The 23,931-nt window shown below is 47.0% G+C and overlaps 1 protein-coding gene across 1 annotated transcript in view; it reads right to left on the bottom strand.

The window, feature by feature from the left end:
- The window catches only part of IL12RB1 (interleukin 12 receptor subunit beta 1), a 247,624-nt gene that overhangs the window by 55,087 nt on the left and 168,606 nt on the right, over positions 1-23,931 (bottom strand). Inside the window, exon 8 of the mRNA XM_073636892.1 lies at positions 17,693-17,897. Within this exon, the coding sequence (XP_073492993.1) occupies positions 17,693-17,897 (205 nt within the window). The remainder of the gene's footprint in view (positions 1-17,692; positions 17,898-23,931) is intronic.

Raw genomic sequence — 23,931 nt, 5'->3', positions numbered from 1 at the left:
CCGCTGCGGATTATCATTGCAGAAAAATACACAGCATGTCCATTAATTTTGCGGACAGGCAGCGTAATTGCCACCATTGACTTGCATTGAATCGCTTAATATCCGTGTCAGCACATTTGCACATACGGATATTAAGCGATTCAATGTGCGGATGGTACCCGGGTTTGGAGAATAGGAGACTTTAAAATAAAAAATAAAGATTATATTTACCTTCTGATGTCCCCCGGTGTTTTCTCCGCTCCGTCTGGTCTGCTGTATGGGTCGCGGTGGTGTGAGGACCTGCCATGACGTCATTTAGTCACGCGACCTCTGACATCGGCGGTCGTGTGACCTGTCACATGACTCAATGACGTCATTGCAGGTACTTTCACACCACCGCGACCCATACAACAGACCAGATGGAGCGGAGAAAATACCGGGGGCCATCGGAAGGTAAGTATAATCTTTATTTTTTATTTTTTACCATTTTTATTCTTTTTTTTTAACTATTACTTGGTCACACTATATAAATCCATGCCGGTTGCATGGATTTATATAGTGTGACCAAGTTGTCAAGCACTTTTCCAAGTGATGCTAAAATTGCTTGGAAATCGCTTGACAACCCGCATGCGGAAATGCATGCAAAAATGCTTGACAAACGCTTCTACCTGGTAGGAAAAACGCATGTAAAATCCACATGTGTTTTTCCTGCCAGGGAGAAGCAGAAAAGATATGCAGCATTTCTGCATCGTGGGCACTTAGCCATACAGTAGGGCAGTGGGTGCTGTACTCGTGTTTAATAACATTAGAAATATATAGTACTGTGTAAACATTTTAGGCAGGTGTGGAAAAAATGCTGCACAGTAAGAATGCTTTTAAAACTAGAAATGCAATAGAGACAAAAAGGGGTGATTCCAGCACATCCACTGAGCTAGAATAACATTTTCATTTATTAGAACATTTTAAAAATGTTTAAAAATGGAGGGGAGCCCTTCAAGCCTGACACAGTTGCATTTCTGGTGCACTGCCACACCCTTAGTCATATAATGTCATGCTAAAGGATAGGTGAGTATAAATATAACCTGGAACCAATCACCATCATGCTAAAAATTAACATCAGTGAAGCATCAGCTGTATGTCTCATGCATGTTTTTCTTACTGGTGATAACTAGTGTTGAGCGAACATGCTCGACACTGCTCGGTACTCGCCCGAGCATCACGCTACTTGGGATGTTCGGCGAGCACCGAGCATTTCCGGGTTACTCGGGCGGGAGCTCGGGTCTCCGCCCTGCATAGTTGGCGCTCTTTACAGAGCCAATGAACATGCAGGGATTGCCAGCCAGTCACTGTAATGCTGCAGCCATGTTGGTTGTGGGCATTACAGTGATTGGCTGGCCGCACAGCGTCACCTCGAGTATTTAAAACCGGGCGCCGCCATCTTGGACACAGTCGCTCCGGATTAGACAGTGTAGGGACAGCGCTGCTGATTTAGGGAGAGATATAAACTGCGAAATAGTTAGTGTAGGGTCTGTAAAGGCTGCCAGAACAAACAAACAGTCCTTTTCAGGACTAATATCCATCCCAGATACCAGGCAGGCAGGCTGTATAGGAGACACAGTGGTTATACCAGCAAACGCTGCATTACAGTCCTGTGTGCTCCTGTTGCTCAAATTGCTGGACTTAGCACCAGGTGTCGGGGGCCAGGAAAAATCCTTTTTTTTCCATCTAAATCCTCCTTTTTTTTACCTCCTTCACACTGTACAAATACCCGTCTTATTAACCTTTCGGTGTGTCCCCCCTCCCCCCCCCAAAAAAAAAGCGTGTCTCTGATTTTTCAGACACAAATATAACTGTTGAAAATAGTCTGGTGTAGGCTAGAGAAACAGAAGTGTTGTTTTGCACTTCCACGGTTCAAACCTCTGTATTATCCATTTTGGGCCATTTGTATCTAAAAAAAAAAACTGTTTGAGTGTTTCGCTCACTGTTCAGCCGCAAATATCTCTATTTAAAAAAGTGTGGTATACCCCAGTAAACAATAACTGTGGTTTTGCCATCCCACGGTAAAAAATCTCTATTATTCAGGTTTTGGTAGTTTTTTCCGTAAAGAAAAACAGTAGTGTCTCCTGACTGTTGTGACACAAAAATATATCTGTTGAAAATAGTCTTGTGTAGGCCCGACATCCCAGTGTGGTTTCACAGTTCCACGGGTCAAATCGCTGTACTATCCAGTTTTGGGCCTTTGGTATCTAAAAAAAAAGCAGTTTGAGTGTGTCGCTCACTGTTCAGCTGCAAATATCTCTATTTAAAAAAGTGTGGTATACCCCAGTAAACAATAACTGTGGTTTTGCCATTCCACGGTAAAAAATCTCTATTATTCAGCTTTTGGTAGTTTTTTCCGTAAAGAAAAACAGTAGTGTCTCCTGACTGTTGTGACACAAAAATATATCTGTTGAAAATAGTCTTGTGTAGGCCCGACATCCCAGTGTGGTTTCGCAGTTCCATGGGTCAAATCGCTGTACTATCCAGTTTTGGGCCTTTGGTATCTAAAAAAAAAGCAGTTTGAGTGTGTCGCTCACTGTTCAGCCGCAAATATCTCTATTTAAAAAAGTGTGGTATACCCCAGTAAACAATAACTGTGGTTTTCCTCTTCCACGGTTCTAATCTACTCTTTATTACCCTTTTTCCATTGATAGTGCAAGTGTAAGCTATTTTACTTCATTTACAATGGGCAAGGCGCGTGGCAAGGGACGTGGAAGTGGACGTTCTGGTGATGGTTCGTGCAGAGGACGGGGCCGTGGCCAAGGTGAAAATGTGCCACAACCAACAGCCACATCTTCTCGCTCCCACTTCTTGACCGAATTACTAGGGAAGCACAGAACAACACCAGTATTGAGAACTGATCAGTGTGAACAGGTTATTAATTGGATAGCAGACAATACTTCCAGTTACCTGGGCACCACCACCTCCGGTCTGTCTTCCACACGGTCAACTCTTAGTAGCCGTGAGTCTCGACTGCATACTCCTCCTCACCCTGATGCTCCTTCCTCCCACCATGCCGAGTGTCGTCAGACAGCAAGTGATCCCACACTTGGACACTCTGAAGAGCTGTTCACTGGTCCATTTCCATATTTGGGCCCCTCGCCTGATACGCTTGAAGTGGTGGAAGAGGAGATCCCATGTTGCGATGCCCAAATATTTGAACAGCCACGGCCACAGGAAGTCGACGTTGGCAATCTGTCACAAGAGGTGGACGATGACGAGACACAATTGCCAGGAAGTGAGGAGGAGGATCGTGGTGCGCAAGTGGAAGAGGAGGAGGTGGTGGATGATCTAGTAACTGACCCAACGTGGAAGGAGGACAAGCAGAGTGAGGCCAGCAGCACACAGGGGGAGGGAGGCAGAGTACCCCAACAGGCAGGAAGAAGCAGTGTGGTGGCCGCAGACAGAAGGCAGGCAACCGTTCCCTGTAACACCAACACGAGGGAAGTTGCCAGTACAAGCGGTAGGTCTTCCAGAGTCTGGAATTTTTTTAAAGACTCTGCTGATAACCCCAAAAAGGCCATATGTTCCACCTGCCATGCCAGCATCAGCAGGGGTGACAAAACTACCAGCCTGACCACCACCAGCATGATCAGGCACATGGCAGCAAAGCACCCGACTTTGTGGGGCGAAACCCAGGGTCCACGACCATTGTCAGCGGGTGTCACCACTGCTTCTTCCACTGTTGTGCGTGCAATAGAACCCCCTGTTGTGTGTGCAAGGCAATCCCCTGTCCATACTGCATGTAAAGATGCCCCCTCCTCTCAGTCTTCACTTGTTATGGCAGCTTCTCAAGAAACAGCATCAACGTCCACGTCCACGTCCCACCGCAGCGTTCAATTGTCCATATCCCAGACCTTTGAACGAAAGCGGAAATCCGCAGCTAACGCCCCACAGGCCACAGTCCTAAATTCGCACATTTCACGACTGCTTGCATTGGAAATGCTGCCTTTTAGGCTGGTGGAGACGGAATCCTTCCGCAATCTTATGGCGGTGGCCGTCCCTCGGTACTCGGTCCCCACCGACACTATTTTGCCCGGTGTGCCATCCCCGCACTACACAAGCACGTGTCCCAAAGCATCTGCCGTGCCCTCAACAACGCAGCTACTGGGAGAGTCCACCTGACAACGGACACGTGGACAAGTGCTTGTGGCCAGGGACGGTACATCTCTCTGACGGCACACTGGGTAAACATAGCGGAAGCCGGGACCCAGTCGGACCTTGGGACGGAACACATCCTCCCCACACCGAGGATTGCGGGCCCTATGTCAGTCAGAGTTGCCCCCACAGTGTACAGCTCCTGCGCATACTCCTCCTCCTCCTCATGTTCAGCCTCCATCTCAGATATCACCACATCAGTTACAAGCTGGAAGCATTGCAGTACTGCCTCCGCCAAGCGGCAACAGGCTGTGCTGAAACTCATAAGCTTAGGTGATAAACCTCACACTGCTTGTGAGTTGTGGACAGCTGTGAAAGAGCAGGCAGATCTGTGGCTGAGGCCGCTGAACCTACATCCCGGCATGGTCGTGTGTGACAATGGCCGTAACCTGGTGGCGGCTCTGAGGCGAGGAGAGATCACACATGTACCATGCCTGGCTCATGTGCTTAACCTCGTGGTTCAGCGGTTTCTTAAATCGTACCCCAAGTTGCCAGATCTGCTTGTGAAAGTACGCCGCCTGTCAGCTCATTTTCGCAAGTCGGCTACAGCTTCCACCGCCCTTGCTGTGTTGCAGCAGCGTTTGCAGCTTCCGGCACACCGACTGGTGTGTGATGTCCCCACACGTTGGAACTCTACCCTCCACATGTTGCAAAGGATTTGTGAGCAGAAGAGAGCAGTTGTGGAGTACCAGCTGCAACAAGGCCGTTGATATTCAGGTCAGACTCCACACATAAGACCTCAGGAGTGGACCTGGATGTCTGACATATGTACCATCCTGACAAACTTTGAGGAGGCCAACAAGATGGTGAGTGGCGATGACGCCATCATTAGTGTCAGCATCCCACTTGTCTGTCTTTTGCAACGCTCTCTGCAGAGAATTAAAGAGGAGGCATTGCAGCCAGAGAATGATGAGATGGATCAAGAAGCCGTAGCGGGCGATTACACACAGCCCAACCTCATCTCATCCCAATGTGCATTGGGGGACAATGAGGGAGAGGAGGAGGAGGAGGAGGAGGAAGAACAGGAGCTGCTATCATGCGTTGTAGACGGTAGTACCTGTACAAGTGTCATACCGTCGGTTCAGCGTGGGTGGCCTGAGGACAGGGGGAAGGAGGAAGAGGAGGAGGAGGAGGAGAGAATGGTCAGTCGTCATCTTGGTGAGGACACGGAAATCTTGCCCGTTACCAGTCTGGCACGCATGGCTGACTTTATGTTACGCTGCCTTAACCGTGACCCTCACGTTGTCAAAATGTTGGGTGACAGTCATTACTGGTTGGTGACACTTGTAGACCCCCGCTACAAGGAGAACTTTCACTCTCTTATTCCTGGGGTGGAGAGGTCTACAAAAATGGGGCAATACCAGAAGGTCCTTGCTGCAGAAATCTTAAAAAAATTCCCATCTGAACACGCTAGCGGCAGAGGTCACAGTTTGTTGCCCAACCAAGGCGTACAGGCGAGAGAGATGCAACTCCAATCCAGCAGAGGCAGGGGAACACTGTCAATGTTCTGGGACAGTTTTCTGACACCCGCCCAGCTTACAGGCCCTGAGGCGCGGGGTACTCTCACAAGGAGTGGAAAGTTTCAAAAGATGGTGAGGGAGTACCTTGCCGATCGTACCAGCGTCCTCCGTGATTCCTCTGTGCCTTTTAATTATTGGGTATCCAAGCTGGACACTTGGAATGAACTCGCTTTGTACGCCTTGGAGGTCCTGGCCTGCCCTGCCGCTAGCGTGTTATCGGAGCGTGTTTTTAGTGCCGCTGGGGGAATTATAACTGATAAGCGCACTCGCCTGTCAACTGACAATGCTGACAAGCTGACCCTTATCAAAATGAACAAGGGCTGGATTGGGCCAGACTTCTCATCGCCACCAAATGACAGCAGAGTAACATAAAGTCAAATCCACTGTGTTATTTCGGGAGGTGTATTCCCATGCATCGCTTCACACCCACACATGGGTATACGCTTCCTCATTTCGGCTGTTTTTTGCTCTTCTCCTTATCCTCAGCCTCCACGACCACCATACCACCAGGGTGACCGTGGTCCATGTTGCCAGCATTGCAAGTTCCTCTGTCCTAATTTTTGGCAGCTTTTGCTTGGAAGGCATAGGCAAAGACTATGGGAGACCCACTCCCCAATAATGGGAATAATGTTTTTAATATGCTGTACTGCATGGCTCTTGTAAGGGACATTGCAAGTTCCCCCTTCCTAATTTTTGGCAGCTTTTTCTTGGAAGGCATAGGCAAAGACTATGGGAGACCCACTCCCCAATAATGGGAATAATGTTTTTAATATGCTGTACTGCATGGCTCTTGTAAGGGGCATTAAAATCGTCTTGTTAAGCTACTGTGACCTCCACATCTATTCCAAGGGTCGTTAATATTGTCTTTTTATTCCACTGTAACCTCCACCACTCTTCCAAGGGGCATTGATATTGTCTTTTTATTCCACTGCGACCTCCACCACTCTTCCAAGGGGCATTAAAACCGTCTTGTTAAGCTACTGTGACCTCCACGTCTCTTCCACGGGGCATTGATATTGTCTTTTTATTCCACTGTGTAGCATCGGCGTTTCTGCCCCGTTCTAGGCAGAGACGCCGTCCCTCTCACCTCCCCGATCCTGGCGCGGCGTCCTCCAGCGCTTCTCTCCCCGCTTGCTTCCGGCACGCGCTCCTTCCCCGGCAGTGTGCTTAGGGCGCGCGCGCTCCCCCTCTCTTAAAGGGACCGCGCGCGCCGTCCTAAGGAGTCCCCGGGCAATTGCCGGAGGACCTCCCTTATAAAAGGCACCTCCTCCAAAATGGAGGTGCCCGAGCAATGTTGTAGCACTGTTCACTACTCTGCTTCAGCCCTCAGGTCCCGTTGCCAGTTACCTGCCAGATACCTGCCAGATTCCTGCCAGTCTGCTGTCTAATTCCTGCCTGATATCCTGCTACCTGCCTGCTAGCCTGAGGTCCGACGGTCTGCCTTCCAACTTCTGTCAGTCTGTCTAAGGACCAGCTTGCCCGCTCACCTGGGAGCGCACATCTTCTACCTGCCTGCTTGCCTGAGGTCCGACGGTCTGCCTTCCAACTCCTGTCAGTCTGTCTAAGGACCAGCTTGCCCGCTCACCTGGGAGCGCTCATCTGCTGCCTGTCTGCTAGCCTACCAGGAGGCTCTGCCGTCACGTGCTGTGACCACCCGCCTGTCCAGAGACTCCTGCCCGCTCACCTGGGAGCGCTCATCTGCCACCTGTCTGTTGGTCTTCCTGGAGGCTCCGCCGTCACATGCTGTGACCACCCGATTATCCAGAGACTCTCGCCTGCTCACCTGGGAGCTCACGTCTATCATCTGCCGCCACAGGTCGTACCAATCCTTTACCCAGAGACTGCCCCGGTCACTTGCCGTGACCTCCTGCCCGTTCATCCAGAGACTACCCCGGTCACTTGCCGTGACCTCCTGCCCGTTCATCCAGAGACTGTCCCAGTCACCTGCTGTGACTGCCTGCCCGTCTACCCTGGTCGCCACCCGCTCCCTTACAAGGACCGCCCCCTTGTATAGTAGCTCAGAGGTTCCGCCTCCCAGACCCGTTACACACTGTGAACTCCACGTCTCTTCCAAGGGGCATTAAAACCATCTTGTTAAGCTACTGTGACCTCCACATCTCTTCCAAGGGGCATTAAAACTGTCTTGTTAAACCACTCTGAACTCCACGTCTCTTCTAAGGGGCATTAAAACCGTCTTGTTAAACCACTCTGAACTCCACAGCTCTTCCAAGGGGCATTGACATGTTGTTTTTAATTACCTCTAACCTCCACGACTCTTGCAACGGGCATTGCATTTCCTCCTAATTTTTGTCAGCTTTTGCTTTTCAATGCATAGGCGAACACTAAGGGAGACCCACTCCCCAATAATGGGTAGAAGGTTTTTAATACGCTGTAATCCACGTCTGTTTCAAGGGGCATTGCAGTGCCTAATAATTTTTGGAAAGCCTTCCATTCCCTGCTTAGGCCAACAGTGTACAGGAGACCCAGTTGCTATAAATGGAAAAAACGGTTTAATTAAGGCCCTCTGACCTCCATGTCACTTCCAAGGGGCATTGGAGTGCCTCTAAATTTTTGGTAGGCATTGCATTCACTGTATGCCTTATAACTGTGTAGCTGAACCGCTCCTTTTGGTACAGAAACATATCCTACATGTGTGGTTGGCTGGCCTGATATTGATGTGAATGGTCCCTGTTCCTCCTGCTCTTTCTCCTTTGCCACCACCTCATCCATCATTCATCACCTGAAGCTTTGTTTTAACCGGAGTCATAGAACTGGGATAGTAGCAGGAAAACATCCAGCAATCCTCGAAGGAGGTAGAATATGCGCCAAAACGCTGACCACCTCAGGCCTAGCTGCTACTACATACATGCGCTTGCATTTCAAGGAACAGAAAGCTAAGGAGGTGGATGGCCTCATGATCATGAATAATTTACTCGTTCTGTAGGAGGCTGACCACTGCTGCTGTCTACCTTCTGAACTTTGTGTTGAAGCCTGATTGACCCAGAACCCGCAATCCTCTATGTCTGGAGGACGTGTTGCATCCCAGTGTCCAACTGTGTCCCGGCTTCCACAATATTAACCCAGTGTGAAGGCGTCAGTGAGATGGACCATTCCTGGCCACATTCACTTGTCCACGTGTTTGTGGCTAGGCTGTCCTTCCCACTAAATGCACTGGGGAGGGCACAGGTAATGTTTTGGTATGCGCGCTTGTGTATAAGGCGCACCGGGACAAATAGGGGCGGCTGGGGACCGTTTATGGACACCCGGCCACCCCCACGCGGCTGGGGACTGTGTGTGGGCACCCGGCTGCGGGGCGGCTGGGAACTGAGTATGAATACCAGGCTACCGACGCAGCCATGACGTGGTGGCCAGATTCCACCTCCACATGCCTAAAAGGCCAAATTTCAAGTGCAAGCAAGCTAGCAGTATGGTATTGCAGCCTGGGGGTGGGTGGGTGGCAGGCAGCATACTTGCGCTTGTATTGCAAGTTATGGGGGAGGTACAATTGAAAACTGCCCTGGGACAAGGACTTGCACGGGGATAGTTGCAAGTCTGCATCTTCTAATGCGGCAAGGATCACTTCTGATGGGCACACTTTTAGGCAGTGACCTGGGTGTCAGAGATGCTTCCAGGGGTCTTCCCCATGCTGTTCCCATGTCTTTTTAGCACTATATGCATGTGTCACAGAGCACATGGCCAGATAAGGTTGTAAAATGTTAAAATGACATTTCCCAGTGAATGCATTTGTCACGGTTGAAAGCAATACAAACGTGCAAAAACGCATAAAAAATGCTACTTGTGAACATAGCCCAAGGTGTGGAGGAGTATTTTTGTTTTTGGTTATTTATTTTACCTTATACACAAGTCTTTACCCTGGAAAGGATGTTCCTTAACCCCTTTCCGGACCTGGTCAGTAATAGTACGCACCAGGTCGGGAAGGCCGGTTCAGCGGGGGCTCCGGCGGTGAGCCCGCACTGAAGCGAGCACATGTCAGCTGATTATTGGAATCACAATCCACCCGCGGCTGTTAACATGTTAAATCTCTGACAGTGGCATTTAACTCGCGCTTCCGGGAGTCCTAAGCCCCGCCCATCAGTGACCCCGTCACGTGATCGCGGGTCACCAATGGGTGGGCATGACAACTCAGGGTCTGCAGCAGACGCCTGTGGTTGTCATGTCTCAATTGCTATGAGCGCCACCTAGTGGTCAGCGCTCATAGCAAGTGAGCATTTCTCCTGCATACAAGCGATCTGCTCATCGCTTGTATGCAGTAGAAGCAATCAGACAACTGCTGCTTCTAGTCTCCTCTGGAGACTATAGAAGCAAGCAGAAAGTGTAAAAAAAAAGTTTTTAAAAAAATAAAAAAAATAAAAAATATATAAAAGTTTAAGTCACCCCCCTTTCGCCCCATTCAAAATAAAATATATATATATAAAAAAAAAAACACATACACAAATTTGGTATCGCCGCGTTCAGAATCGCCCGATCTATCAATATAAAAGAAGAATTAATACAATCAGTAAACGGCGTAACGAGAAAAAAATTTTAAACGCCAGAATTAAGTTTTTTTGGTCGCTACAACTTTGCAATAAAATGCAATAACGGGCGATCAAAACATCGGATCTACCCCAATATGGTATCAATAAAAACGTCAGCCCGGCACGCTAAAAATAAGCCCTCACCTGGCCCCAGATCCCGAAAAATGGAGAAGCTAAGGGTCTCAGAAAATGGCATCATTTTTTTTTGTTTTTTTAGCAAGCTTTGGATTTTTTTTTCACCACTTAAATAAAAAAGAACCTATACATGTTTGGTGTCTATGAACTCGTAACGACCTGGAAAATAATGATGGCAGGTCAGTTTTAGCAATCTGTGAACGTGGTAAAAAAAGGACCCAAAAAACAACTGTGGAATTGCATTTTTTTTGCAGTTTCACTGCACTTGGAATTTTTTCCCCATTTTCTAGCACACGATATGGTAAAACCAGTGATGGTGTTTAAAAGTACAACTCGTCCCGCAAAAAATAAGCCCTCACATGGCCATATTGACGAAAATTAAAAAAAGTTCTGGCTCTGGGAAGAAGGGGAGCAAAAAAGGAAAACACAAAAACAGAAAGACCCATGGTCGTTAAGGGGTTAACATATTTCACAGGAAAGCACTTTCACTTTCGTTTTTGAACGTTTTATTGTGAGCCTGTAAAAGTGACTTAATACCTCTGACCACGTTGTTGACAGCAGTGACCTCGGGGTCAGATATGCTTCCAGGGGCGATCCCCATGCTGTCCCCATGTCATTTGAGCACTGTCACTATCGTTTTGGGCACTTTTTAGGCTTTCTACAGACTGCCGGGGGAGCCGCCGCAAAAATGTTCGGGTCTCCCATAGACTAACATTGGGCTCGTTGCTCGGGTCGAGCACCCGAGTATCACAGTGAGCTCGGCCCGAGCTTCGAGCACCCGAGCATTTTAGTGCTCGCTCAACACTAGTGATAACACATCACATTTTTTTAAACTGTTGTAATAAAAGAAGATTTTATTCTACTTGAGTGGATGTGCTGGAGTTTTCCCTTTTCACCTCTGCAATCTTGGCTGAAGTCACCAGCAATTACGGCACCCACCAGTTATATTTGCCTGCAACGATTCTTATGCCTTTCTAGCGAGCCAAGCTCCTACCCTCTCTACCCCCTTCCCTATGCAATAGAAATGTAATAGTTTTTCTTATCAATTCACAAAATGCCAACTGAATGAACAAATGTGAAATCAATATTTGATGCGACCATACTTTGCTTTCAAAACTGCATCAACTCTTCTAGGTACACTTCCACACAGCTTTTGAAGGAATTCAGAAGTGAGGTTGTTTTAAACATCTTTGATTACTAATCACAGATCTTCTGTGGATGTAGGCTTTCATAAATTCTGCCTCTGTGAGTGCCTTATTATGACTTCTAGGACTCCTTATCCTTAATGACATTGGCTGTATGTTTGGGGTCATTGTCCTCCACTATAATAAATTAGGAGCAAAGCAGATGCCCTCTGATAGTATTGAATGATGGATAAATATGTGACTGAATTTCTCAGCGTTGCGAATTTGGCGCCCCTGCGGGTCCAGTTGCCACAGAGGTACTGCATCTCAGCCAGAGGTGTGGTACCCCACTCTCAGGTAAGGAGGGAGCACTACCCAGGACCCAAACACTCACATCCAACACTACACCACTTGATAAGGGAAGGTCCAGATAGCTCCTAAGGGAGAGCACAGGCCTAGTCCCTGTTAGGAAGGTGGAACTAAGTAGAGGAGGTGGGTGGAGGAAGTAGTTTAGGGGAGCACAGACAGAACAGTACAAAAGAAGTGTAGAAACATCTAGAAGGGTCAATTTTTCCTGGCTCCAGTCCTTGGAGCAGGAGTTGTTAGCAGTTCTAGAGGAGTTGTGAGGAGTAGGGCCCAGTCAGAGAGGGCCAGGAGAAGAGTGAGGAGAGAAGACCGGAGCAGTGAGGAGGACTCCAGACATAGAAGGGATCCTAGGGGCACGGCGAGTTCACGCTGATCGTGGAAGGATCAGGCCGCAGAAGGGGACCGGCCCCAGACTAGTGGAGGACTACAAGACTCAGCTAGCAAACCGGAGGTTGCGGTATCTTCATGTGCCGTAGCCACAGTCCACACACATTCGCTGAAAAGGTGGTCATACAGGACCAAGAGGACAGACCGGACTTCGCCCAACAGGGCCCGCGGCCACTGGCTCGGCACACTGTGTGTGAGGCGTAGGGCAGGAGGGAGAGAGCCAGCGCAGGGAGTTGACCTGGAGAGGTACACAAGAAAGGGGTCCCGTTCAAGTGCACCCAAGTTGTCTGAGAGTTGGCTGGATCACTTTCCCGGAGGACACAGGACGATGTGGGATGTTATAATTCGGTGGTTGTAACCTGGAGAACTTAACAACTGTGAGTAAAACCTGAAGACTGCACCCCAATGTGTCCTTGCCTAATTACTGTGATGCGCTCAGGGGATGTGCGCAGTGGTCGGCTCCCGGGCCCGTACCCTGGGGTCACTCTTGAAAAAGGGGATTGGAACTTGGATAGAAAATAAAAAAATAAAGTAAATAGTTTGTGACGCCACCTGTGGTACCTGGTAATGATTACCAGCGCTGCTTCAGACGTCCGGGGGTGATGGGATGGCAGCTGGGGTGTTTCTGCTCCCCACAGGTGGCGCGGGCCCCCGGGGCAGTGTGGAGTTTGGTGGGTGGTGATGCTGGGACTTGTAGTGCATAGGGAGAAATGGCGCAGCTGAAATAATTGACGGAGGCAATGCAGTGCAGTCATCCGAGTTTTTACTCACAGTTCTTATGTAAGTTCCACAGGTACACTGTACGGGTGTCAGCCTCCCACCTTCACCAGACCGGGGGTTCAGCTCTTCCTCAGATGTGTCAGGCGTGCTTGCCAGAACCCCGCTTTCCATATGTTCTTTTCCTTGACCGACTTCACGCTGGGTCTTCTCCCTCCTGCCCTGCGCTTCCCCACTCACAGTCCCGCTCGGGTGCTCTGAAGTCCCTCTGGGCAACCTGGAGTTCCCGGACCTACTTGACCCTCACGGTGACTAAGATGAGGCTGTGGCAACTGCACTATAAAAGTCAGAAGCCTCCGTTTTTTCCAGCCGAGACCTGGAGTAACACGGCTGGTCCAGGGGCCGGTCCCCTTCTTGCGGCCTGATCCCTCTGACACCTGGCATATTCGGGGCGTACGGGTGCCGTCCTGCACTCGCCGTACCCCCTGGGATCCCTTCTATAGAACGGAGCCTTCCTCCTCTGCTCCCCTCCTGGGCCTCTATCACTAGGCCCCACTTGTGGAGCAGAGCTCCTGAAGAGACTCTGCTCCTCAGACTGCTCACTGACTGTTCTCCACTGACTGCTCTGCCACCCTAAGATGGCCTCCGTTTATATACCTCCTATCATGGTGCTCCCCTACTCTACTTCCTCCACCCACATCCACTACTGGTTCCCCCTACCTTTGGTTCCCCCCACTCCAGCCAGGGACAAGGCTCAGCAGGAAACACATTGCATCTTGCCCTTCCAGCCGGCCTGGAGCAGTGCAGTGTTGAATGCACTCCCTCCTTACCTGAGAGATGGAGATACAACACCTCTGGGTGAAGTGCAGTACCTCTGTGGTGACCGAACCCTCAGGGGCGCCACAACTGCGTCACCTGCCCTGCACTACACTGTCCCTGCCGAAAATATCTACCTCTTCAAATCACCATATACTGCCCTGGAGCTTAGCTCTGCCCGTGGAGAGCTGAACCAACTCTGCTGCGTCACCATCAGCCCCAGTGGATCTGCACCACAGCAGCGGCCCCATATAGCCGCATACCACGGGTGGCGTCATGAACATTATCCCAAAAACTTTATTCCCCTTTATTTTATTTGACCGCCCGGGGCCACAGACCGGGTCACTGCCACCGTGACTACCCTGAAAAGGACCGGCCCGGCTACGGAGTACCCCATGGCCTCAGGGGGTGCGTCAACTTGGTGTCACGAACAGGATGAACCGACCCGTTACACCGGGTCTCGTGCGACTATAGACAGTGCTTAATACTGAATGTAGCGCCCGCCCCAGGAGAACGGGCGCCATTTTGTGTGTGATAAAGGACAAAAAGAAGCCTCCCATCGTGGGCCGGGTTCCAGAAAGGCGCCAAAAGCGGAGCCCGCCCCATGCATCTGCGGCCATATACATAGACTTGTCCATCAGTCTGGGAGAGCCGCCCCCTGGTGTGGCCGACAGCAAGCTGCAGTGGAACCGCCCCCGAAATGAAAGAGGAGAAGGAAAACCTTGGAGACATGGCGGGGCCACCGGCAGTGGAGACAGAACACACCCGGCAGGCGCCATGGAAGGAGGTGATGGTCAGACTCCCGCCCGTGGCCTGCAGCCAGAAAATTCAACTCTTAACCTGGAGGGGGTCCTGGGCAAGCTACCCCTGTAGGATTAGGGGTTCATGTGTGCGAAGGTACAGGAGCTGGGCCGGCGGATGGAGGAAGCCGAGAAGGCTGCCGTCACACAGTGGAAGGACGAGCTGCTGGAGAAGCTAACCCGGCAGCGGAACGTGCTAATTCCTACCACCAGCACCCTAGCCCTGGCGGGTCCTGTCCTGAGCCCGGAGGCGACGCGCAGTACTGGAGCGATGGAGAGCGCAGGTAACCACAGCACTCCTGCCCCGGGCGCCGACGACACCGACACCCTCCTAGGCCCCCTTGAGAAGCCACCTGCCCCTACACCCGGCTGGGTGTACGGGCGCGCCATTTGGGACTGGTCTGCAAGGATCGAGGACCAGCAGGGAGCCCCTTTAATACCCACGTCCACGCCCCTGGTTGCCTGCAAAGGAGGAGAGGAGTTCAGATGGGTCAACCCGGAGGGCAACCTTATGGGATTCCCGTGGGAGACCCAAACAGAGGCCCTACGGAGAGAGGAGTATTTCAGTTGGGAACTCCAAAAGCTGGCAGTGGAGCGGTGGGAAAGACAAGAGCAGTGGGAGGCGATGGAGGCTCGCAACATGCAGGCTAAGATCCCGGCCCGCAAAGTCAAGCCCACCAAACCCAGTCCTCATGCCGAGGGAACCGTGGTCAAGTTTGATCTTGACAGGGGTTGGGGCTTCATTCGGGAGCCTCAAGTGGCCACGGACCTCTTTGTCAACAGGCGCAATGTGGAGTCCCACCTACAGCAGGGACACCCGAGACAGGATCTATACCCTGGAGACAGGGTCACGTATGCCCGGCACCATGGAGAATGGGGGTGGTATGCCCTACATGTGAGTAGGGTGGTGGTGGAGCAGGAGAACACACCCCTGCCATCGGAGGCTGATGACCCGGCTGGGCCATCCAGTGGTGGACAAATGTTCCCCCGGAAGGAGCACCACTACTGAACTGGACTAGTTAAAAATTGAAAAACTATAGTTAGCAAACTGGAGGTTGCGGTATCTTCATGTACCGTAGCTACAGTCCACACACATTCGCTGAAAAGGTGGTCATATAGGACCAAGGGGACAGATCGGACGTCGCCCAACAGGGCCCGCGGTCACTGGCTCGGGACACTGTGTGTGAGGTGCAGGGCAGGAGGGAGAGAGCCAGTGCAGGGAGTCGACCTGGAGAGGTACACAAGAAAGGAATCCCGTTCAAGTGCACCCAAGTTGTCTGAGAGTTGGCTAGATCACTTCCCTGGAGGACACAGGATGACGTGGGTGGTTATAATTCGGCGGTTGTAACCTGGAGAACTTAACAACTGTGAGTAAAGCCTGAAGAATGTACCCCACTGTGTCCTTGCCTAATTACTGCGTCACCTGCCGTGCACTACACTGTCCCTGCCGACAACATCTACCTCTTCAAATCACCATAAACTGCCCTGGAGCTTAGCTCTGCCCGTGGAGAGCTGAACCAACTCTGCTGCGTCACCATCAACCCCAGTGGACCTGCACCGCAGCGGCGGCCCCATATAGCCGCATACCACAGGTGGCGTCATGAACATTATCCCAAAAACTTTATTCCCCTTTATTTTATTTGACCGCCCGGGACCACGGACCGGGTCACTGCCACCGTGACTACCTCGAAAAGGACTGGCCCAGCTACCGAGCACCCCATGGCCCCAGGGGGCACGTCACGTACACCATTAATCCTAACCAAATCCCCAACTCCATTTTATTAAATACATCCCCAAACTTGTGAGGAGCCTTAACCATACTTTGCTGTTGCCTGCTGACACTCATTAGTGTACCACTCATCCTATTGTCGGTGAACAAACTGCCTTCTGTTATAGCCAAATATTTCAAATTTAACTCACTGGTCCAAAGCACTGCTGCCATTTTTCTGAACCCCAGATACTCTGTTTTCATGCACAGCTGAGTCACTTGACTTTGTTTCTATGAAGTTGATGTGGCTTTTTGTCTGCAATTCTTCCATGAAGATTACTCTGGCCAGTCTTCTCCAAACAGTAGATGGGTGTAGCTGGGTCCCACTGGTTGCTGCCAGTTGTGAGCTAATGGCACTATTCCAACCTCAAAGGGAAGTAAGCATGATGTGTCTTTCATTGGCACTAAGTTTTCTTGGCTGACCACTGCGTCTTTTGTCCTCAGTAGTGCCCATCTCTTGGTGCTTCTTCAAAAGAGCTTGAACGACACATTTTGAAACTTCAGTCTGCTTTGAAATCTTGGCCTGGGAGATACTTTGTTGATTCAGTATATCTACCTTGTGACTTGTTGCTGTGCTCAGTCTTGCCTTTCTGGCAGAGTTTGGCTGTTCCTCATCCAGTTGGTTATCCCAAATACTGATTTAATTTAAATTTTGCCTTTGCTCATTCAATTTGCATTTTGTTGATTGGTAAAAATAAACTATTAACAGTACATTTTTAAAGAATTCTTACTTTGCAGAATTTTTCCATATTAGTAGTACTATGTTTTTGAACTACTACTATACTCACCTTGCTCATTTTATATTCTCTCTCTCTTCCTCCCTTCACTCTCCCACTCTTTCTCTCTCTCGTATTGACCATCTACCACTAGCATTATAGAAAATCTTTTCATTCAAAAGTACAGCTTGTCCCATAGAAAAAAGAACACTGCTATATTAACAGAAAAATAAAAAAATGTATGACTCTTGGAAGAAGAGGAGGAAAAAACGAAAGCACAAAAATGGAAAATCACCCAGTCGGGAAGGAGTTAAACACAAATCTTCTTCATTAGTTTAAGGCTCTTGAACTGAACCTCAGCTAATAAAGTGCATAACAATTTCTATATAATAGACAATACACAATGTATGCCAAAAGAAGTATATTTCAGCCATGATACCTTTTTATTTTAAATATGACTACAACTTTCAAAGCAGGGGTTTCCTGCCTTGAAACATATAATTGTAAATAATTATTTTTTTTTGCAAAATGTACAAACTTCTACAAAGAACAATTTTTAAATAGCTCAAAAGAATGAATATAACAAGTGGTTTGTCTAAATTCAACCCAAAATACCTCTTTGACCATACCTGCCCCGTCTTCTTCAATGACAGTAGACCATGGAGAAGCAGTTTGAGCTTGATTAGCAGCTATAACAGTGACATTATATGCTGCTCCAGATATCCTTGCATTGAACAATTTATTTTTTATTGAATGACTTGTGGTTACTCCAAAGCAAGGGAGAAAGGTAACATTTATATGGTAATTCATAGTGCCTTCTTCTTTTGTGCTGGGCTGTAAATATAAAACAAAAAGCATAGAAACAATCAAATATAGATTTTTTGTGTTTATTACACCTTCTACTTACTCTATTGACATACATATGCTTTTGCATACTTAGTATTACTGATGTACTACAAATCATTGGCTTGGTATGTGACCATCAGACAATAAAATGGTCAATATCTGTCATCAGGTTTTTGCTAGCCCATCTGAGGACAGAATGTAGGGGCAGAGACTTTGATTCCAGGAATGTGTCACTGGGCTGCTTATTGCAGTTTTGATAAAATCACTGTTTTATCTGCTGCAGATCAATCAGTTCTCTGAATGCTGAGTTTTTTATAACCCCACCCAACACTTCAGAATGGTAGCTTTCTGCCTATGCACAGTGTACACAGAAAGCTGCCAATCAATGGTTGGGGTGGGGTTATAAAGAGCTCATAAATATGGAGGACAACATGGCAGCAGGTTTACTAGTCCTCTAGTGATAATCTCATGCTGATGAAATAGTGATTTTAACCCCTTTACAGCCCATGACGTATTAATACGCGTCAGTGCCCTGGGCTTTAAGAGCCTGACCCGTATTAGTACGTCATCGCGATCGCGCGCGCACACAGGCTGTGCAGGCGCGATCGCCGCCGGGTGTCAGCTGATTGTCACAGCTGACACCCGGTACTATGTGCAGGGAGCGGTCCCGCACCGCTCCCAGCACATTAACCCCCGCAATGCTGCGATCGAAGTCGATCGCAGCATTGCGGTGGCAAGGGGAGGTGATCGGTATACTCACCTCCTCTTCCGGCCTCCAGCTCTGTCTGCCGTGGCTTCCAGGATGTTGCCATGATGACCCAATGTCGTCATGACAACATCCGGGTCACTAGACAGCAGGACATGCGCAGTGCATCTCCAAACTATCTTCTCCCTGTCCAGCGCTGACAGCCTGCATGGCACAGGGATGGTGCTGCATTCCTGTGCCATGCAGGCGATCAGAATAAAAAAAGTGAAAGTCCCAGAGTGGGACAAAGTAAAAAAGTATAAAAACTGTCAGAAAGTGAAAAAAAAAAAAAAATTGTAAAAATAAAAAAAAAAAAAAAAAAAATAATCCACCAAAAATAAAAATATAATGTCCCCATCAATAAATATTATTATAAAAATAAACAAAAAAACAATAAAAGTACACATATTTGGTATCGCCGCGTCCGGAACAACCTGACCTGTAAAACTGTTCCACTAGTTAACCCCTTCAGTGAACACGGTAAAAAAATAAAATAAAAAACAAAGCAAAAAACAATGCTTTATCACCATACAGCCAATCAAAAAATGGAATAACACGCGATCAAAAAGACGAATAGAAATAAAAATGGTACCACTGAAAACGTCATCTCGTCCTGCAAAAAACAAGCTGCAATACAGCTCCATCAGCCGAAAAATAAAAAAGTTATAGCTCTCAGAATAAAGCTATGCTAAAAAATTATTTTTTCCATAAAATTGCTTTTATTATGTAAAAGTGCAAAACATAGAAAAACGATATAAATGTGGTACCGCTGTAAACGTACTGACCCAAAGAATAAAGCCGCCTTATCAATTTTACAACACGCGGAACAGAATAAAAAAAAACAAAAAAAACAATTCCTGAATTGTTGGTTTTTGTTTATTCTGCCTCCCAAAAATCGGAATAGAAAGCGATCAAAAAATGTCACGTGCCTGAAAATGGCACCAATAACAACGTCAACTCATCCCGCAAAAACAAGCCGTCACATGACTGTCTGCCAAAATCTGGAAAAATTATAGCTCTCAAAATATGGCGATGCAAAAACTAGATTTTACAAAAAATGCGTCTTTTAGTGTGTGACAGCTGTCAGTCATAAAAACCCCATATGATTCTGGTATCGCTGTAGTCTCACCAACCCGAAGAATAAGGTCTTCTAATCACTTATACCGCACAAGGAACGGCGTAAAAAATAAACTCTCGGGTTAGGGTTGAGCTAGGGTTAGGGCTAGGGCTAGGGCTGGGTTTGGGGTTAGGATTGTGATGGGGTTGTGATTTTTTTCAAAAGTAAGAAAAAAAGATGACGATATGGCAACTAGTGTTGAGCGCAAGTGCTCGCTACTTGAGTTTGCATCGGGTGCTCTGGTATGCATTGAGTATCGTGGGTATTTGAGTGACATGCTCGAGTCTCCGTCCCATATGCTTCGCGGCCAAAAAAACTTTGCGGGGATTGCCTGCCATGCACGAGCGATCCCCGCATGTTTTTTTTTTGGGTGTCTAATAACCGTGAAACATGCGGGGCAGGGACTCGAGCATGTCACTCGAGCACACGCAGTACATGGTGCATACCTGAGTACTCGATGCAAACTCAAGTAGCGAGCACTTGCGCTCAAGACTAATGACAACTTATTCAATATGATGAGCTAATGTTATCAAATTCTGTGTCGTACCTCTGGGTTCAAAATGTTCACTATACCCCTTAATAAAATCCTTGAGGGGTATAGTTTCCAAAATGGGGTCACTTGTGGGGGAGCTCCACTGTTTAGGCACATCAGGGGCTCTCCAAACGCGACATGGTGTCCCCTAACAAATTGAATGGAAAATCGGCTCAAATTGTTAGCGAACGCCATGTTGCGTTTGGAGAGCCCCTGCGTGCCTAAACATTGGAGCTCCCCCACAAGTGACCCCATTTTGGAAACTAGACCACCCAAGGCACCTATCTAGATGCATAGTGAGCACTTGGAACCCCCAGGTGCTTCACAAATTGATTCATAAAAATGAAAAAGTGAAAAAAAAAACACTTTTTCATTTTTACGAATCACTTTGTGAAGCACCTGGGGGTTCCAAGTGCTCACTATGCATCTAGATAGGTGCCTTGGGGGTCTAGTTTCCAAAATGGGGTCACTTGTGGGGGAGCTCTAATGTTTAGGCACACAGGGGCTCTCTAAACGCAACATGGTGTCCGCTAACAATTTGAGCCGATTTTCCATTCAATTTGTTAGCGGACACCATGTTGTATTTGGAGAGTCCCTGTGTGCCTAAACATTGGAGCTCCCCCACAAGTGACCCCATTTTGGAAACTAGGCCCCCCAAGGCACCTATCTAGATGCATAGTGAGCACTTGGAACCCCCAGGTGCTTCACAAATTGATTCGTAAAAATGAAAAAGTGTTTTTTTTTCCACTTTTTCATTTTTACGAATCAATTGCACAACAAGTTTTGGGGTCCACTTTTTATTGTCACCCCTGTGAAAATAAAAAAAATTGGGTCTAAAGTAACATTTTTGTGAAAAAAGTTAAATGTTCATTATTTTCTTCCACATTCAAAAAATTCCTGTGAAGCACCTGAAGGGTTAATAAAGTTCTTGAATGTGGTTTTGAGCACCTTGAGGGGTGCAGTTTTTAGAATGGTGTCACTTTTGGGTATTTTCTGTCATAAAGACCTCTCAAAGTGACTTCAAATGTGATGTGGTCTCTAAAAAAATGGTTTTGTAAATTTTGTTGGAAAAATGAGAAATCGCTTGTCAACTTTTAACCCTTATAGCTCCCTAACAAAAAAAAATTTTGGTTCCAAAATTGTGCTGATGTAAAGTAGACATGTGGGAAATGTTATTTATTAACTCTTTTGTGTGACATATCTCTCTGATTTAAGGGCATAAAAATTCAAATTTTGAAAATTGCAAAATTTTCAAAATTTTCACCAAATTTCCGTTTTTTTTCACAAATAAACGCAAGTGATATCGAAGAAATTTTTACCACAATCATGAAGTACAATATGTCATGAAAAAACAATCTCAGAATCAGGGGAATCCGTTGAAGCGTTTCAGAGTAATTACCTCATAAAGTGACAGTGGTCAGAATTGTAAAAATTGGCCTGGTCATTAACGTGCAAACCACCCTCGGGGGTAAAGGGGTTAAAAAAGCTACACTAACAAACACAGCAATTATCACTGGAATCAGGGTCTTTGCCCCTAAACAATGCTGCTCCCAGTTTAGGTGACAAAAACCTGGTCACAGATTCCATTTAAGAATTTAAATATTTGTGACGCTATTAATATTAAGACCAAATGCAGCTGAAAACCACTGGGTCAACAAACTGCTGCTATTTAGTGATTGTTTAATAAGCAATCATTTGATTTTGATCTTGTAATAATAATCTGTATTTATATAGCGCCAACATATTCTGCAATAGTTAAAGCAAAAACAATGATGACCCTGCTTGTAAGAGATTACAATCTACAATGAGGTGGGGGTGACACAAAGTACAGGGGCTTATTTACAATGATGATTCAGCCATCTTGAGGAAATCGGGGATAGATAAAGGCGGCATAAGCTCGTCACCAGCCAATATTTGTAATGCTTTTGGGTTTGGTAGGGTTTGATGGAAAATTATGTTCAGATAAATAGTGAATGGGTTATATATAAAAGGACTTCGATTAGGGAACGTAATAGGCCGCCCTAAACAGATGTTTTTTTGGGAGCGCCTAAAATTGTGTAAGTTGTGGGTCATCCTAATTTCTTGGGGTAGAGCATTCCAAAGAATAGGTGCAGCTCGGGAGAAGTCTTGGAGCCGGAAGTGGGAGGTAGGGGTTATTGTGGAATTTAGTCGACTGTACTCAGTTGTTCCTCTACAAAATCAAGTGATTGCTTGTTTAACAAATCTTAAACAACAGTGGTTAATTTAGTCATGTTGTGGCTGTTGTCACCTGGATATGTCTTTTGGCCTTAACTTCAGGCCACAGTCAGATGTCCATGATTTTTCACGCACGCAAAACACAATCTGCGTTTTATCAGTGTTTTGGATTCAAGTTTTATTAGTATGTAAGATGTGGTTGGAGAATCCTGCACCCCCCTGAGGACTACTATATTGTTTTACAATGTGTGAAATGTATTTTATATTAGACTGTAGTGTGATAGTAGGTTTATAGGTCAGCAGATGGCAGTGTTGATTTAATAGTCATCTTTGTGGCAGTTAAGTATTGAGTGTTAGCAAGGCAAGAAGTACAAGATACCCTTGGTGTAAATAATTTTCTGCCCAAAAATGACACAAGTATTCTCGGAGTGATACCTTTATTGACTAACCAGAAAAGTATATATATGCAAGCTTTAAGAGCACAGAGGGTCCTTCTTCAGGCAATATTACAAATGAATTGATAAGAAAAAAGGCACAGCATTTAAGAGATGTTACAGCAATGACATTTGTTCATGACGTGTAAAGGGTTACACCTCATGAACATACGCATTCCTAATATATTGGAGTTCAAAATAAACTATTGAACCAACTGAAGAAATTTAATAAAATATATCTGTCTTATACCTATAGATATGCTGGGGACGCTGTAAGTCCCCTGACTGTCCAGCCACAGCTTTGTTAGGAAGTAAGTGTGAGAAGGCCAAAAGGGCATTAAATATTGTAGGGAGAATACTCCACTCAGTAATAATGAGCGCACTTCCACCATGATGCCAAAAGCGTGGAGGAGGCACAAAATTCCACATCATCATAAATGGGTCGGCACAATTACATCACGCCATCTTCTTCCATGATGACACAGACACACAAATAGCATCCCTCTGTAGTGACGGGGCAGGACATGTGTTCACACTAGGTAAATTAACCAATATAATAAATGCAGCACAAAATATAAAATACAAACATTGTTAGTAAATGCAGTTAATGCATATCGGGGAAAAGATATATTGGTGTCATCATTTACAATATAATAATAAATATTAGACAAATGCATCTTATATAGATATCTAGTAAACTGTATGGATACAATGTATTAAATAAATATAAATATATTTTATCTAATATATAAAACTGAATGTGTATGTATGTATGTGTGTATGTGTGTGTGTGTGTGTGTGTATGTATGTATGTGTGTATGTCCGGGATTGGCATCTGCACCGTCGCAGCTACAGCCACAAAATTTTGCACAGTCACACGTCTGGACCCCGAGAGCGATGTAGGCTATGTTGTGAGGTGAAATTTTAACCCCGCGCGTTCCAATTCACCAAACAATTTTGCCCCTATCTGCATAATGGGGAAAAAGTGAAAGGAAAAG

This window comes from Phyllobates terribilis, unplaced genomic scaffold (assembly GCF_046119375.1).
Source record: "Phyllobates terribilis strain yellow unplaced genomic scaffold, ASM4611937v1 Scaffold_1__5_contigs__length_1240528914, whole genome shotgun sequence".
Classification (NCBI taxonomy): Eukaryota; Metazoa; Chordata; class Amphibia; order Anura; family Dendrobatidae; genus Phyllobates; species Phyllobates terribilis.
Note: the sequence above shows the minus strand (reverse complement) of the source record. Positions and strands in the feature narration are given on the sequence as shown.